At 45.8% G+C, this 17,627-nt stretch overlaps 2 protein-coding genes across 2 annotated transcripts in view; one reads left to right on the top strand and one right to left on the bottom strand.

Annotated features, from left to right (window-relative positions):
• LOC124307237 (soluble guanylate cyclase gcy-33-like) overlaps positions 1-17,627 on the bottom strand; it is an 86,168-nt gene that overhangs the window by 26,536 nt on the left and 42,005 nt on the right. Inside the window, exons 2-13 of the mRNA XM_046768750.1 lie at positions 14,428-14,501; positions 12,614-12,714; positions 11,822-11,940; positions 10,117-10,272; positions 8,968-9,121; positions 7,559-7,713; positions 6,972-7,100; positions 6,613-6,695; positions 3,758-3,928; positions 3,452-3,689; positions 2,750-2,890; positions 1,756-1,913 (exon numbers count right to left, since the gene is read on the bottom strand). Coding sequence (XP_046624706.1) covers positions 1,756-1,913; positions 2,750-2,890; positions 3,452-3,689; positions 3,758-3,928; positions 6,613-6,695; positions 6,972-7,100; positions 7,559-7,713; positions 8,968-9,121; positions 10,117-10,272; positions 11,822-11,940; positions 12,614-12,714; positions 14,428-14,501 — 1,679 coding nt within the window. The remainder of the gene's footprint in view (positions 1-1,755; positions 1,914-2,749; positions 2,891-3,451; positions 3,690-3,757; positions 3,929-6,612; positions 6,696-6,971; positions 7,101-7,558; positions 7,714-8,967; positions 9,122-10,116; positions 10,273-11,821; positions 11,941-12,613; positions 12,715-14,427; positions 14,502-17,627) is intronic.
• On the top strand, positions 194-1,669 carry LOC124307193 (uncharacterized). The gene is made up of 2 exons (XM_046768642.1): positions 194-462; positions 607-1,669. The coding sequence occupies exons 1-2, from the start codon at positions 333-335 to the stop codon at positions 1,497-1,499; spliced, it is 1,023 nt and encodes a 340-aa protein (XP_046624598.1). The 5' UTR covers positions 194-332; the 3' UTR covers positions 1,500-1,669.

Raw genomic sequence — 17,627 nt, 5'->3', positions numbered from 1 at the left:
AATAAATGAGAAACGGTAAACAGAATGGTACGTATACATTCTCAACGGGGATACGCGGAAAGCGAGAGTCACGTGATATCGAGTCTCGTACCTAATACGATGAGCAAGCGAGAACTGCAGCCGTGAAGCCGGCTAAATGCACCCCTAAGTATAATCGAATTTACGCAGCTTTTCACTCTTCCACGGACAGACGTTCCCTCGGCAAAATCACGCTGGCCTCCGTCGTGTCAACCGCGTTTTTTTTTTCATAACTACTTGCCGGTCCGGCCCCGTTGATTTACAATTCGCTGATTTTTATCTCATTCCGACGTTCAGACCCCGGGCAAAATATAATGGAGGTGGTGATCGACTGTTACTTTGATCAAATATTCTCCGAAATGGAACGCAGCAGTCTTTTATCCCGGTACAAAAGACGTGCCTTAGTCAATTACTTCACTGCAATTATCCAAGGCTGTGCCAAAGGTAAGTAAAAGAAACGAAAAAAGAAATACGCAAAGTAAGAATCCCCCGCATTAGCCGTCGTCTTCCTCTCAACCCACCGAAAAATAAAAACGCGCTCACTCTCGGTTCCTCCAAACCCGCTTCAAAGAACCCTTATTGCTCCAGGTGAGGAGCTGGAGAACACGGAAGTGTGCGAGAGGGCGGTGCTGGCGGCGTTGCGTTACCACAACCTGACGCTGGTGGAAAACGGGTCGATCTGTCTTCTTGGGAAGTTCCACAACGTCTTGTACGTAGCGATGAAGCTATGCTTCGACTGGGAGCTACGTAACAACGAGATAGTCTCGCGGTTGCTGAACGACATATTCTACTGCGAAAAGACCTTCGAGAGGATATTCGTAGGGGCGATATTCGGCACCAGAGTGACGCACTTCCTGTCGGGGTGGAAGAGCGACTTCGAGGACCGCGAAGAGAACATCAGGGCCTTGATCTACTTCATGGATCACGCCAACTCCGGCCGGCTCCTCTACTCGAGCCCAGCTTCCACCGGCAAGTGCCGTTTCGTCGACGTCCCAATGGAGTCCTACGGGCAGGCTATCCCCATCCGGGTGGTCATCCAGGTCGGAAGTCCGGACATTTTGCTGCTTCTCCTCAGGTACGGAGCGTCGAGTTTCGCCGACGGATTATCACCGTCCCCGCTCGAAATGGTCCTGAACAAATTCTCGGAGCTGGAAGTGGAGCCCGGTCAATATCCGCCTCAGCTGGTCGCCTGTCTGAGGGTGCTTCTGCGGACGGTACCTCTGGTCAGGGTCAACACCCCGAGTCACATCGCCGATCGGAGCGGGGTGGAGACGGTTCCGCTCTACGATCAATACCCGAAATTCGTCGAGAGTAATCTGGTGCCCCCCGAACGAAGCGGCATCTCTCCACCCGAGCTGAAACACCTTTGCAGATGCCGGGTGCGACAGTCGCTCTTCGACAACTGGGCCCTCCCCCACGGGATTAAGGAACTTAGGATACCCCAGTCCCTCCGGGAGTACCTGGACCTGCTCGCCGACTGACAGTTGGAATTCCTGATCGAGGGATCAGCATTGTTTGGCGGAGATGAGGCGCGGATCGTGTCGGGAACACTCTAGTTTTATGAATAAATTATTGTACTCCGCCGAGGCGTGTGTACCGTGGGATTTGATAATAAATTATCACCCGTGGTTATTCATCACGCGGAACAATCCGCGCCCTGGATTCATTGATTTGGAAAAGCCTGCCAATTAGCGGGTGTGAGTGTCGCTGAGTGAATTCGATGTTCGTCGTACATACCTGTATGCATCCTCCGACACGTTGATTTTTCCCGGTTCCCCAGTAGTCTCGGTCCGACTGGTCAGGTTAACGGTATTACCGAAGAGACAGTACCTCGGCATTCGATGCCCAATTACACCAGTGACGACTTCCCCGCTGTGAATCCCAATTGTAATTTTCTGCAAATTGAACAATCGTTTTTCATTCGGCTCTTTTCTCCTACCGCTACAGCTATACTACCGCGGGGGCTGCTAATAACAAGCGGACTTTTAAACTCGGCAGGATGCCCGACTTATCGTCCGTTATGTATTCAAGATTTTAATTGCTTGATCAAAGCCTTTTTCCCCTCGTCGGACTTTTAGGCTTCTGAAAATACACTTCATTTACCTCGAAAACTCATTCGCAATCTTTCGTTCTGGATTTGAGAGTTTCGCTACAATAATTACAAAAAAGCTTTCCGATTCATGATTCAACTGTTTTCACTGTTTTTCCTTTATATTTTTATGTCAACCAATCAATCAACCCTGATCTACGAAATAATCGCTTGGATTATGAAGATAAAAAAAACACCTGTTCTCTTTGGCGAACAGGAATTTTTGTGCGAAACTTGAGAAACACGTTGACAAGGAAAGTGAAAAGTCGATAACTCTACGAAAGACGCGACTATCGCAGTGAGCCAACTTTAACTACCCTCAAATCATAACCGTTAATCATAATCGAGCACAAAACCTTATGAATTGAGTGTAAAGGTTACGAAGGAACTTGCGATCATACATCAAGTTCCGATCTATCGGAATTCACAGAAACTCGATGGGCGAGACTTCTGTAATGCAAATAAATAAGAGCCAGAGAAGAAACTTTGACGGCGGTAAGAAAATATACGGAAATGAAATCCGTATCCTAGAACGATCTGATCGTCGAGGTGGCTCTTCTTCGAGCGACAGCCAAATGAATATTTCAACGGGTTGCCGCCCGCGCTTTGGAAACGATGATAATAAAAACAGAAAATGCTCACCACCGGCTCCCCGTCGATTTGAACTTCGTCCGCTGCCAGATCCATCATGTCCAGGGCCAGCCTGGCGATGCAGCGAGCGTGGCTTCGACATGGCTCTGGCAAACCACTGACTGCCATATACTTGTCACCGACAGTCTCCACCTGACGGAGGCATTGAACAGGTTGGGAATGAGCGTCGCAGCTTTCGTTATTACACATTTCGGTGCAAGGTTGATTGGGATGAATGAGAAAACAGCGCTGAGAAGTACCGTGGAATTTTGCCATGTCAATGAAACCCCGGTATAATGGAAGCCTTTTATAATAATTCCCCCCGCTTCTCTATCGAACCCTTCGATTCAACCGCGTGACGATTGGTAACCGAGACATGCTTCGATTACTGTACCCAATCAGCGAATGAGTACCACGAGCACCATTGACGAGTGAAGTTATATCGACGCAGGTACGGTCGCCTCAATACCAAGTGGCAGAAACAGCCGCGTGTTACGTTGCTGGCAGTAAGTGGTTAATTTGCCGGTCTCGCATCAACGCGACTGGTTCGGCACATCGGTCTCGGCATCCGTTCCTCTGAGTATGTAGTTAAATGCATCAATTAGAGCACGTTGCCTTTAATCGCGGACGCTGGAAAGTTTCCGCGGCAACAATAATTTTAACAAGTTACCGTACCGTAATAAAGCCGGCATTTTTCACAAGTGGTAATCGCACCTTGTAGACGTTTGGGTTCTTCTTCGGGTCCGTGAGCACGTCGAAGGCGATGTAGAGTTGGTTCAGCATGTTGACGATCTTCATCGCGCCGCTGGAATCCGTGTGGGCAGCGCAGTAGGCACCGAACCCAACGATTCCTGAGAACAGTAGCGTCACGCAGTCGTATTTTTTCGCCGGAACTGGTCGCGAGTGGCGCAATTCGCTCGCCACCGATATCGGAAGTACGGAGTAGAGGAGCCTGTCGCAAAGGGGGCGAAAGCAATGAGAAACCATGTAACGATTCGAATCCTTGAGAATCCTTCTCACCTGTCGGTCTTCTGCTTCTCGCCGTCCAGCTCGCGGTAGGTCTGCTGAAGCTTGTCCGTCAGTAGTTCGAGGTTCCTGGTGAGCTTGTAGTCGGCCTCGAACTGCTCGGACATCAGGACGAGATCCCGGGTCGCATCGTGAAGGGGAATGTCGCTGAGATAGAGTCCGCGCCTAAAGGAACAAGGCGAGTTCTCGAGCAAATCACTTGCACGGGTGACCCATCGAAAAAACCGTCTACAGCTACTATCGCGAGACGTGAAGAGATAATGTTCGCTTTGGTAGGGGTGAAGTTCGACGGTTAGGGTGAAACCAGCGTCTGTCTGTCCCGTCGAGGTACGATAAAATCGTCATCGAATATCCATAAAGGATTGATATACGTAGGTATATATGGAGGGGGAGGACGAAAAAATTCTTCACGGTACGACTGCGGCGTTGTTTTTCGCTCGATTCTTTGACCCATTTCGTAGTGGAGAGAGACTTGAGAGATGGAAAAAACATGGAGCAAAAAAAGAAACTTTTACTACGAAATCAGATCTGCGTCACTGCAATGTGCTCTGGGATGAAAACAGACGAACAAATAAGATAATTCAACTTCGTGGTTATATAGAATTTGTCTCAAGACGAAGTTCGGTTCCCTGGCTTTTTTTGTTCGCAGAGTCGTTTGGAAAAAATGATCTTCCTTAGAAGCGGTGATTTTTTTTTTTTTTTTTTTGTGGATGGTAGGAGGCGTTGAGGAAACTCGAGTCATCCCCGACTCGCGAATTATTCAGAGAGACCTGAATAATGCAGAAAACACACGCAAACTAAGGCATAACACAGGTTAATGAGATGAGAACAATTGCGTCTGTTTGACGAGACCTGCGAGGTAATTTGATAATAATTGCGTACCGAGACACTAATTACAAATCCCTCCAGAGAAAACTACCAGTGCCGGAGAAATTACTCGGTAGGGACAAAAGGCGAGGAAGAAAGAGAAAAAAGGAAGCGTACATGTGTGCATAACCTGTACAGTGTAAACGGGTGCACAAAGTGGAGGGAAAACTATCTCGAGGGTAGAGATTTGCCTTAAAACCCGGTCATGGCCGGCGAAGCATATTTCATTTCTCGCGGGTCGCCGAGGGAGATAAGAGACTTTATCAGGGGTGAGAATGTTCGAGAAGCTTGCCGAAACGTTCCTGTAGGAAAGTGCAGCCGCAAACAATCGATTTGAAGATACGGGGTGGAAGAAAAGGGGCAAGTTGTCGGAACCGCCCGATTTGTCCTCGACAAATTTTTGCCGGGCATCGAAGGGATGAAAATTCACGGTTCGGCTCGGGGCGAAATTCCTGCCCTGAAACATCCGCCGCGGTGAAAATCGGCTGAACATCGCGTGTCAGAGGCAAGTATTTCTCGCTGTAGCCCGAAGGCTGATACGGGGCTCGTTTCCTTCTGCACTAAAAGTCGCCCCCTGGAAAGAAACGAGTGAAACAAAGGCGTTTCTTGCACTGCAAGGAGGGATCGATAGAGAAGGAGAAGACGAGAATAAGAGAGAGAGAGAGAGGAAGGGTGGAAAAGAGGGGTAGGTAAGGGGAGTTACAAGCTCTCGCGAGTCGACAGAGGGGCACTTCACCCCGTAGAAACAATGGAATTAAACGACATATCTCAGAGTGAGTTATGCGTCGCGAGGGGCTCGAGGTAAATACCTTCACAGTTACGTTCACGACTGCTGAGACGTAAAATAAGCGCGTGAGGCTTCGCGGGCCATTCTCTCGTTCGAAAAGTAAGAAATATAGGAGAAAATGGATATTCGCGAAAGGCAGAAAGTTTGAGGGAGCGATGACGAGATTCCAGGAACCAATAAAAAGGTTCGTCAGGCTGTTTTCTCCCATTTTCAACCCCCTTTCGCCCCACTCACTACCGTATCGCACTCCGTCACGTAGACTTCCACCCCTCCTGATATTACGTGACAAATTCGCCCTCCCTTTTTCTCTCGGCAGCCCCCTTCATTTTTATATCGCTCAAATTCGTAAGCCGAAATTCATGCGAAATATAAGCAGAAGAAGAAACGTAAAAAGTGAAGGAATAAAAAGAAAGTGGAAAAAAAGGGACGGTGGAAGGGATTTTCAGACAACTTGTACCAGCAAAACTGATGGTAAAAAATTTCACTCGGGATATATTTACTGCTGCGCGAGGGATTTTATACGGTGGTAAAAAACAATTTTTTTTTGTGAAACCAATTTAAAGGGGCGAAAAAATTTTTCTACCTCGACTCACGGGCAAGACTAGATTCCTGAATTGCCGAGAAGACTGGAGAAAATTGAGCAAAGGTAATATAGTTTCAAGTTGAGCGTATTACAGACCAGCGACTGGTTCAACGGACTGTAACTCAAATGAACAGACGTTTGCCTATTTCAAGGCTTTGCGTGATTTGGCTTACGCGAGGAACAAGGGCCAGGTGAAATCAGACTAAGGAGGGTTTAATTGATGCGTGTTTAATCGAGAGATGAACGTAACGGGATGTGGTGATATCCGGGAAAATTTATTGGACGTTTCGGAGAAGGTTATACCTTCCGGTTTCGGTGCAACGCAGCGATTTATTGGCGATTTAAAGCCTGCGAGGGAACGAGCCGGGTGTGAAAGATATGAGGGAAAAAGAAAGAATGATAGAAGAAAAAAAAAAAAATGTGCGTGCGCGAAGATAAAATAAGGGAAGAGAATCTTATAAGCCGTGCGTAGGAAGAAGTTTGGGGGAATTTTATACGAGCCATGCAAGAGACAAATCGCGTGTATGTTACAAGGTGACGTAATTCTATACACACAATTTATTCATACGCCGTCTCGAGAAATGACCTAAGATAAATAAATATTACTGTTACCTGGTCAAATCGTCGAGATTCATCACGCTCGGGTAGCACAAGAAAGTTACCAGATCCGCTTCCGGGATGTAAAGCATCTGGCCCTGCGAGCGAAAGCGAATGCCGATTACTCCGATTACTCGACTTTATTATTTAGCATTCGTCTCGGCGTTACCGTTTCAGTAATTTTTCTACATCCCCCGAAACGACCGCCGCAAGGCGGTGAATTCGATTCTCTTTTATCTCTTCGTTACCCGCGAGAACTCCCGACTGTTTCTCGCACTGATTCGCCGAAATCCTATAACGCTCAATCTCCACTGAAACGGTTTCCCCCGTGCAAACACTCGAATCACTGTTAGCATAACGTGTTTTAGTCTCACTTTAAGACGCATGTTCGAGAATTCCTCGGCAGCCTCGACCTTCATCACGCCAGTTTTCGTTCGCAAGACGTACACCGTGTTGATGTGCGATAATATATTTTCAAAAGTCAGCTCGAGGTGGGGCCGGACCTGGAAAAATGAATCGACTAAGGGAGGAGAGTGAATGCGAGGGGGAAAAAAAATGCGGGAGCATTGGAGTATAATCAAAAAGTTTCATTGGTTCCCGTGATTTCTTTCAATCCCGGACATTCATCCCCGTCGCGTCATCAGATTTCTAATATTTCAGACCCCTCGAGTACCTGATCCCAATAGATTCCACGGGTTTTGGATCAACTTCTTAAACCAGTGAAAGAACGTCGACAAAGCAAAATGCGACGTTACGTCACCCGGACCGAACGGGCTTAGGTCAATCCAGAGAAACTCGAATCGATGAGTAATGGAGTGTCGGTTGACTTGACAGATATCGGAAATATCCACTCCCGAATATCCGAGGTGGATAAAAAGAAAACAGGGAAAACGAGATTGGAAAACAAATACGAGAATAAACGAGCGAGCGATTCGACTCGTTGGACTTGCGTGTGACTTACGGTGAGCAGGATGTCGTTCAGCTTGCAATTACCGGTCGAAACCTGGGGGATGACCCGGGTGATCGTGCTGCCGGTCTGCACGATCGTCAGTTGTCTGTTGAACATTAGATGAAAGGGAAATACCCGGCAAAAAGTAGCCGGACTAACCCTGGGCTCTGCAACATTAAGGGACAATATCGAGGGTCGATGAAGTGCAGATCTGCAGAAGAGTGACGCCGGCTCAACAAAAGGAACCTTTACGGTCACTGTAGGGAGGTATAATAAAAATTTTATCACCCTGCAGAGCCAAGTCGGTATCCGTTCGATATACTGTCGAATATTTCAATGGACGGAAGTTTAAACGTGCGGCGATAAAATTTCCCCGATCGATATTCAGCGCGTTTACACCAGCAGCAATGATATTTCGTGTAACAAAAGGAATTTGAAAATAAAAAAATATAAAAATACAGAGGGAGGGAAAAGGCTTCATCGCAAAATGTAAAGTCGGTCGTACATGCAAAACCGTTTTAATTTTAAAAATGGGGGAGAAAACTGCCCGGTGCCTCGGTTTGTTGATATTATCTTACCCTCAATTTTGGCGTGCGGCAGGTCAGCCGGGGTTGCGAAGCTTTGAAATGAAAAACAAAACATTTCTCTCGTCCCCTTTGTTTTTCACGTTTCGGAGAAGAGCGAGAGGATCGGGCGTATGTCGAAATCGTGGAAGGTTCTCGTTGTTGTTATTATTATCATTACCCCCGCTATTACGTCAATGTAACAATAAAGCCCGAAGCCTCAATTCCCTCTCTCTTATTCCACTTATGAACGATTCGCTGAATGCACACAAGATTACTCGGATAATAAGATTCGACCGACGGCTCTGCAGCCGACGCTTGAGAGTGCTTTTGGCTTGTCTTGCCTTACAATTGAAGTAAAATTTGCGAAAGCCAAGAATTGAGATATCATCGCTAAGCGCCGGAGCTAATTACCCAGAAATTGCGGTCGTGGGTATTGTTTCAAATCGTAACACCGAAGCGTCGGCGTTTATCTGGCGCCTTTTGGGGGCAGCGTCTCCGTCTCGTCAGCCTTTGAAAAGCGACGGGAAAACAAACGAGAAGTCGGCGAAACGAAGCGCAAGGATATCACACAGTTCGCCCAGAATTTTCCCTCCTATTTTTAACTTTTGAAAAGAGCGACTACAAGTTCCGCCGTGCCAAGTTTTTTATTATCCGAAGCCCGCAAGCTCGCGGCAAAAACTCCCCGAGTAAACAGGATATTTTAAACAATTGCTCGGGGGGAAAGTTTCCTCCTGAATAAAATTGTGCAGACGGTGCAGTATAATGCAAAAGAGCAGAAAGTAGACGGGAAGAAACCGATGAAAAACAACTTGACAAAGGACGGCGGAATTCGTCCAGGAGCAGATCTCCACTTACCGCGGGACAAAGTTTGCAGTTCGGCGATCATCGGCTTCGAGACGACACCCGGGGTCGAGGAATCCGTTATAAGAAACTGGACGTGATCGCACTCGTTCTTCGTCTTCAGTATCCGCATGTCGACGTCCGTTCCGTGCAGCTTCTTCGCCACGGTCTGAGAAAAGTTTACATCCGATATATTGTAAGGGTTCAATCCTCTAAAGGAGTGAATCTTGATATTGGCGAAAATTTTGAACACGAACGAGGGCCGGGAGACTTGAGAGAAGGAAGAAGACCGGCCGGTTACCGCCCAACTTCATCCTTGCGAAGCTTCCGAGCCGGTATTCCTTATTCAACGTCAATTTCCCCTCATGCAAATTAATGGGAAATTAACCAACGAGTGTGTATCTGCAGGCCGCGGAGTGTGGAACACCACGTACTGCGCCAGATTACCACGACAGGTTTTCGGTTTGACGAAAAAATGCCGCACTGCCAGGTCTAACGAAAGTTTCATCAAATTTTGCGGAACACTTCGCCAAAGTAACAAAAATATTGCTGATAAATTTAGCCACGCGTTGGAGAACGGTGAAAAAATTTATACCGAAAATGAAAAAGAATTTCAGAGAATACAGAAATAAATTGTCTGAAATCAATCTCCGTGTAAAAAAAAGAAAAAAAAAATGGCAAGTGATTCTCCTATAGGCTGTCAACTCAAAACAGTGTGAATTACAGATTGTTGAGAAAAATTTAAACACTTGTTCAGACGCGTTAGAGACACATTTTTCGTCAAACGATCACCAGACACTTTTAGAATTTTGCTTATCTTGGAGAATTTTATAGTCATCCTGATGCAGAATAGCTCAAAATTATGTGCATTTTTAGTAAAAAGTATAATAAAAAAAAGCTTTTATTTTCTTCGTTGAAACATACTTCAAAAGTATCTTATTAACAAGAAGCTTTGAAATTGTTTCTCCGAGAGTAAACAAATTCCAAGAGAATACCAAGTTTTCCATATTTTTCCCACAAATTAGACACGAAACAGTCATGTCGTGATAAAATTCAGCTGAATTGAGCGGAGCTTTTAACTTGCCAAGCCCTGGTCGTGTTATATTTTGGTTCTAAAAATGTCCGCGCTGTAACTCACCCCTTCTGCGAAGTAACGAAGCTCACCTTGACTATACCGATGACGATGTGCTCGAGTCCAGGCCTGTCCGAGTAGTAGTGCAGGATAAGAGCCCCGTCCTCAGGCCTCTCCGTGCAGCGGAAAGAAGGCGCCCTCATTCCGGGGTACAACGTGCCCAAGTGGTCGTGGAGGGCGTCCAAATTCTTGGATTGCATGTTATTTTCATCCCTCCTCCCTTCTTTTGCCTCATTCTAGTCCCCCCTGCCCCCCCCCCCCCCCCTCCCTTCTTCCCACGCTTTTCGTTCTTTTCATCGTAATAAACCGTATTTCCCACCGCTCAAAGGCACGCCTCTCGTCGCCTTTTCCCGCGCGCAACTAACTACACCCGTCCAGAAGAGACGTGCCCCGGCCCTTTGTGGGTGGAAATTCGCAACCCGGTTATAACTCGCCTTGAAAGCTCCCCGAGTTTTGACGGATTGTCGCTTTATGCCTCGCGACTAAATCCCAAGGAGTTTTGACATTTTTTTTCTTTTTTTTTTTCACCCTCTCTTTTCCATCTCTTTCTCTTTCTGTTTCTTGTATTGTAATCAACTTGGATCAACGTAATAATACACATTGTCGTATGCAAAATTGAATAATGTGAACGGCTTGACGGCGTATCGGTGCTTGGAGAAATATTGAATTCAGCAAAAAAAAGAGAGGCGAAATTGCGGAGGGATAAATGGAAAATAGACAAAAATTAATAAATAAAAGACGGAGAAAAAAAAACAATACACGTAGAATATTTTACTGGCGAAACGAGCGGCTGCAGGTGGTGAAAATTCCCTCTCTAAATCCGACGTGGCGCGACGTAGAAATGGCGGATTTCGTTCACGTATATTAGAGAATTCCGTATATATGGAAATTGGATTAAAAATGTATTTCAATTGTAAATTTATGTGTTATATATTTAAAATTTTTTTTTTTCAAACGCGCCTCAAAATTTGGCAAAGCATCTCAAATAGTACATCTCATCCAAGTACGAGCTCTTACTATTGATACTTATATTAGCGGTACCTATTTTGTTTTTTCCATTTTTCATTTAAATAATACGTAAAGAAAATAGAAAAATTACAGAATTAATTTTCGTTTCGTAAACGGCTTGACTTATAAATTATCTTAATGCAAAGTCTTGGAGGAAATTTCATGCTCTATAAAAAAGTACCGAGATAAAATTTTCTTCACTCTAACCGATTAAAAGATATTCGCGTATGATCCAATGTTTACATGCAAATATCTCTTAATCGGTTGGAGTTGGAAATATTTTATCTTGGTACTTTTTTACAGAGCGTGAAATTTCCTACAAGACTTTGCATTTAGATAATTTATACGTCAAGCCATATACGAAAAGAAAAATTTCCCGACTTTCTTTACGTGTCATTTAAGTGGAAAATGGAAGAACCGAAATAGGCATTTCTAAATATGAATATTAAGCGCGAATATTTGGATGTGATGTTCTATTTGAGATGTTCTACCGAAATTTTGTCGGATGTTTGAAAAAAAATAATTTTTTGTGGCGTACCCTAATATATACATATATGGAGCGACGAGCAAACTCAATCGGCATGAAACGCGTACGGAAAAACGTAGGATTCGATTAAGTGCCGTTGATCCGGTTTGACGATTTCTGGCGTCGCGGCGTTGCGAGAAATTCATCGTGTAAGATGGGACTTTGCGTCTTCGCTTTTGTACAAGGGAGGGTGAAATATTTACCTGTAAAAAATCCCTCGGCGTAGCGCCAAGTACTTGTAGAATTTTGTCGTACCCGGAATCCTGGCAGAATTCGAAGAACATTTTACCGAATAGTTCGAGTATTTCGTTAGCCGGGATGTCTGCAATAAATTACACGGCAATTTCATTAATGTAATAATTTAATCCATGCGCACGCCTCGATGCTCGGCTAAATGGCGAGGGATTTTCGCTTTGCGCTCAAGGTTCGTTGCAGTCAAGAATGGGACAAAAGAGAGGGAAGAAATAATGTATAATAACGATAACGGTAATGCAAAGAAAATAAAGAAATGGAAACGTCGGGAAGTAAATTCCCCGGAAATAACTCGGAATCCCCGCTAAAACTCTTCCCTAAACTTTCATTCTGCACAAGCGAAATGCAGAGATATGAATCGTGTGCAAATTGGGGAGGCAGAGAGGAATGGAAAAATCACATTTTGCATAATCTGACTGTCTCTATGCGGGTCTGTATTGTGTTGCTTGCGAGATAAAAAGAAGCAAAAAAAAAAACCAAACTCACTACCTTTTTTAACAAATTGCGAAGACTGTTTGCAGCTTCTTTTATTCTTTTACGAAATAATAAAAATCCCCAAGTCAAACCGCACTTCGCGATTCCTTGATCCTACTTCGATTTCATCCACTTTTCTTCCTCCACCGTCACGGGTATAATTAGAAAGGGGAAGAAAAGAGCCCCCGGGGAGAATTTGGATGGGAGCCGGGCGTTTATCGGGCCGAGGGTTGTCAATGAAATATCAATGGTGTATCGATGATACCTACTGAGGCGGTTGACCGCGGCTGCTATCAGATTGTACGTAATCTCGTCGTCGTAAATCTGCCGTACCAAAAACTGGCCCTCCATATTGACGGCGGCGTCCTTCCTGTAGTGATGAAAATGAATTAAGCAAACAAACAGGTCCGTGTATCGAATTTAATCTCGCGCTCTTGCACGGGAAAAAAAGTTCTTCTCTAACCAGTCGCAAAATTTTCTATCAAACGAGCTTTCGTTCGGCGGTTGTTTCACTCGCGTGCAAGCCAGCTTTCCCTCCCGACCTACAGACGCGTAAAAAGATAAGAACTCCGCGACAGGATTAAGGGAGAACAATCCACGCTTCAGCGGCGTCGTATTTCTTCAACAACGATAACAATCATTCTCGTTTTAGGTGTCGACAAAACGGGTTTAAAATTGTAAAATATTCAAATGACAAATCGTTTCGGGAGGCAAAATATTTCCCAGCAATATGACGGTTTTCTTATTGTTATTATCATTGCAGTTATCCCTTCCCTAAAGCGCATCCATCACGCAAGTCGAACTTTCGCCGATACTGTGGGTTGTACCGAGCTACCCCTTCTCGTAGGGTTGCACACATACGTTATGCGTCGGTCGTACTTAGGGCCGCCGAGTCGACGCAACCCCTTTAACCCATTTTGCGTGTATATATTACACCTATGAACGTAATCCGTGCGTAGATCAGCCCCGCTGCAGAATCTTTGGTTACACGCCGCAGGATAGCCGATCTGGGCGCGACGAGATGGAGAGAAAAAGCGACGATATCGAGGAAAAACGATTTTGCCAACAAGTTTGAAAGCTCCTTAGAGAGTAAATCGAATTCGGTATTCGAATCAGCGTTGCCCGACGATGGAAAAGAAGTATTTTCTTAAACTTTTTTCATCAGACAAACTTCAAACGAGCTTCTTTAAACATTAATCTTGAAATATTCATGGAGAATTTAATCACACTTACGCCCGTTCTTTTTTCAATTCATTTTCATCCGCGTCTTCATTATTTCTCGTCCATCGATCAATTATCATCGTTATTAAACTGTCACCGTGGGATATTCGTTATTTATTTGCGGGTTCTGTGACGGAAAAAATGTTCATCTCCTAGTCCAAGTGACATCTTTCGATCTTTATTAAATTTAAGCCAATTTCCGTTTTCAATCTGTACTGAATTAGAGGTGGAAACGAGGCTGGGCCGCTTTAACAACGCAGAGCAGTCAACAGGCAGGCTGATATCTGTGGTTTCTATATCGATAAACCAATTTTTAAGCCGTTTCAAATTTTTCTCCTTTTTTTTTTTGTCACATCCACCAAAGCGAACCTGGTTACTCCTCCGCAACGCGTCAGACTTTAATTGACGTTAATTCGTTACCGATTGCCGTTGAATACGAGGCGGGAAAAATTCTACGATAAAGTAGTAATAATAATGATAATAACGATAAAAATTCCGGATGAATATCGCACAGGTTTTAATAAATACTGCATTTTTCGAAGGATCGAGGAATTTGCGAATCGGTGCCGTCGCGTGGTTTCAACTCGTGTTCTCGTCTTCCATCTTGCACCCCTACAATTTTTTAATCAGATCTAACGGAGACTTTGACGAAAATCGAATTGCATAAAAACAAGCACAAAGCGTCTAATTTTTTTCCTTTATAGGCGAAATCATGGAAATTCAACAGTGACCGATTTCCTTTCTGGCTTCGTGCATCGCGTGCAGGGAGGGATGGAATTGTATAAAAACAGTATCGCACACAGAGTGTGAAAAATTGATCAAGGGTTTGAAATTTGGCAAGTGCATGACGGTAATTACGTACTTTATAATCTCCCATGTTTCGGTGTCGAATGTCTTCACTACCAGCAATTCCAGGGCGTAGTTCACAAAACCATACTGCACAACAAACGAGACAAGTTTGTTAAAAGCGAATCATTGCGTGAATAAAAATCGGTACAATCGAAACGTGAAACTCTTTTGTCATATCGACTAAACGCATGATCGACCACGGGGTGTCTCCGAATAACGGGAGAAAGTAACAACAAACTGGCGAAGAATAACCGAACGAAATGAAAGGTGGATAAATTTTCAAATAAGTGCGGTTATTTAGAAAAAAATAAAATAAAATGAAAAATAACAAATTGCGACAGAACGTCGATATTATTCGAATTGGCGAGGAAGTGGTTCCACCCTCTCCGCCGGACGTACCATACTTGTTTACAATTTATGTACAATGTACGAGAACGTGGTGCCCCCCGATGTGCTCGCTGCCAATATCATTCCATTTCGCGTCGCAGCCAACCATGGAATGGTGCTCGCCTCGTGCACACGAGGCAGTGACTGCAAACCAGCCGCCGGAGAAGATAGGTATCGATTTTCGACTCCAGCTGCGCCACCTAGATAGCCGACTCTCTCCCCCTCCAGCTCTCCCGCCCCTCAATGAAAGCTTTTCTCTCGCCCCCACCCCCCCACCACCACGACCACGTTCTCGCTCCCTCTTTCACCCGACGCGAAAACTTCAATCCGCTTAACTTACTCGAGTGAAGCTACGCCGCTCCTCCGACAATATGTAAAGATATACGATCAGAGCCCGAGGGTGGTTAGACTAGACGCGAAGGTTCGGCAAGGCGGACAGGCTATGGTAAAACACACCCTGCGAATGCAGGGGGAGGATGGCGAAGATTCCTCGCGCCAGGGCGTTAATTATAACCGAATGGAGGTGCTGCCGGCTTGGTGGGCGAACAAAATACTCGGGGGATGAAAAGTCGCTCGTTATTCGTGTCGCGCGCAGACTGATCGCGTAAGCTGACAAACCCGCGAACGATACGAAACGACCGTTCGTGATTTTTGCTCGCAGGTTTCTCCCCGGCTCGCCTTCGGCTCCTCCGCCACGCTGATCGATAGACACGGACTTGTTTGCGATAATGGGATTAAATGCGTTGAGAACCGGTCTGCAAGCCCCGCGGGGTAAATTATTTGAGGATTTGCCGTTTGTTTGTTCCCCGATTCTCCGAGCAGACCTATATACGTACCTATGTACCTACCGACTTGAATTATTTCGACGACCTGGTTTCAATCTCGAGCCGGATTTTTATCGGAAACTTGTCGATTAAAGTTTGTCCTGCCCGCGCGGAAATGACGCTCCGTCTAGGCGGAGCCGAGAGGCGGAAAGGGATCTGATCCGACATTCCGGCGAACCCTCGAGAATCGGTCACTGGGTTTATAAAGCGTTATCTCCGGTTCATTCGTCGCGACTCGGCCTGCCTTGCCCCTCCTTCGGGAGTTTACACGCATCCCTGGTTGGCCGGGGGCTCGATTTGCTTCCTGAATATTGCGCAATTCGAGTCGCCGGCAGCTCACCTCGAAGCCCTGCAAAAGACGAACCGACGCGAATTATCACGTTGACCGAGAGGCGTCGAGTTCTTCGTTGGAAATTATCCTAGGAAACGGTGAATTTCCACCCCGCCCGCCAACTTGAAAGACGCTCTCAAGGTTTCTCTTACTTCCGTCCTTCTGAGGCGACGATTTTTTCGATAGTTGGTATTAATTTCGCCAACAGATCGAACTGACTGATGTCGGGATTGTTAGAAGCTCTCCAAGTCAAGAATCATGATTATTAAAATATTCCGAATTTCACGAATGACCGTAGGTGTAATAAACGTCACACTCGTCCTACGAATGGTCGTAAATTCCCGTCTGCAGGAATTATAAAAAACGAAGCACAAACGAGCGAATGTTGGGCAAACAAATTTCCTAGAGTTGGTTTTCACGGGGCGGTGTGCAGACGGACAAATCTAGCCGGAGGGAAAGTGTTTACAGCATGCGCGGAAGGTTTGAAGCGTTGATATACGACCAAGGAGGATATCGATGAGTAATGGGGAATAGCTCGCCTAGCCAAGGCTCGCGTAGAGAAAGGCGAACGCGTAACGTATGAGGCAACAATTTCCGAGTCGGGGGTGGGTTCGGAGCCGAGGAAGCGGCGCGGCTGGAGTAATGCATAGAGATTAATTAATGCATAAGCCCGCAGATTGCAGGTCTGAAGGGGTAGGGAGGGGAAAAAAACCCTTTGCGAGTTTTCTCGAGCTGTCCCGCCGCCGCGGGCGTTCCGAGAACTTTGCTCTTTACGTTACGGAGAAAAAAGCTCGAGGGGTTTGGTTTTTGACGGCCCCGTGACACGGTTACATTACCGTCCGGCTCCCTCGCATATTTACTCTCGGTAACCGCGGGGGCCGTGGATTTACTCTGTCCTCCAGCAAGGGTGAGTTTTGGCCGAATTTCCGATCCGCCCCCGCTTCGTTTATTGTTTCACGACACGCGCCTCGGGCCGCCTCGCATCCCGCTTTTTGAATTGTTAAACGCTACCGGGGAATCGGTACACTCCCTAGGAATTGTCCCGCGCCTCTCCCGAGGGATAGGTTGTCCGGCATATCCGACTTTGCCGACCGATCGATATGGTAACGAACATCGATACACGGGACTCGGAAAGACTTGGAAAGTTCGCGTACGAGTAGCGGAAAAATGTACGGCAGGGGAAAAGGGGATGAAAATTTGAGGCGAGGTGAAACGGGAATGAACGGTGCGGGGAGTGGGGAACTTTCGCGTTGCCTTTACGTCGTATAAATCGATTTGCAATCACGGGGTTTGTACTGCGGATGATCGTAAAAATAACAAGATTTTTATAACGATCGGACACAGAAACTGTAGTTACATAGACACACGCACACGAGGCATAAGCTCGTTACGATGGATTTCTCGTTGATATCGTGACGTCGAGCGATAAACCCTCCGAGCTCGGATTTATTTATCGCCTCGGAAAAGCTCGATTGGTAAGCTAGCGACTTTGCCCATTGTTTGTCTCCTCATCTCATCCTAGTTTTCCCCCATAATATCCCTTTCCTCATCCTCTTGTACCACACAAACACATATATTTTTATCCAACGTGCCATTTTCGGTAATCCGTTATTAATTCCTCCCTCCGAACTCCGTCAGTTTGGATATATTACGTTTGTCCTTGTTCAGGGT

Source organism: Neodiprion virginianus, chromosome 6 (assembly GCF_021901495.1).
Source record: "Neodiprion virginianus isolate iyNeoVirg1 chromosome 6, iyNeoVirg1.1, whole genome shotgun sequence".
Lineage (NCBI taxonomy): Eukaryota > Metazoa > Arthropoda > Insecta > Hymenoptera > Diprionidae > Neodiprion > Neodiprion virginianus.
The sequence above is the reverse complement of the archived record's forward strand: the minus strand, read 5'-3'. Positions and strand labels throughout refer to the sequence as shown.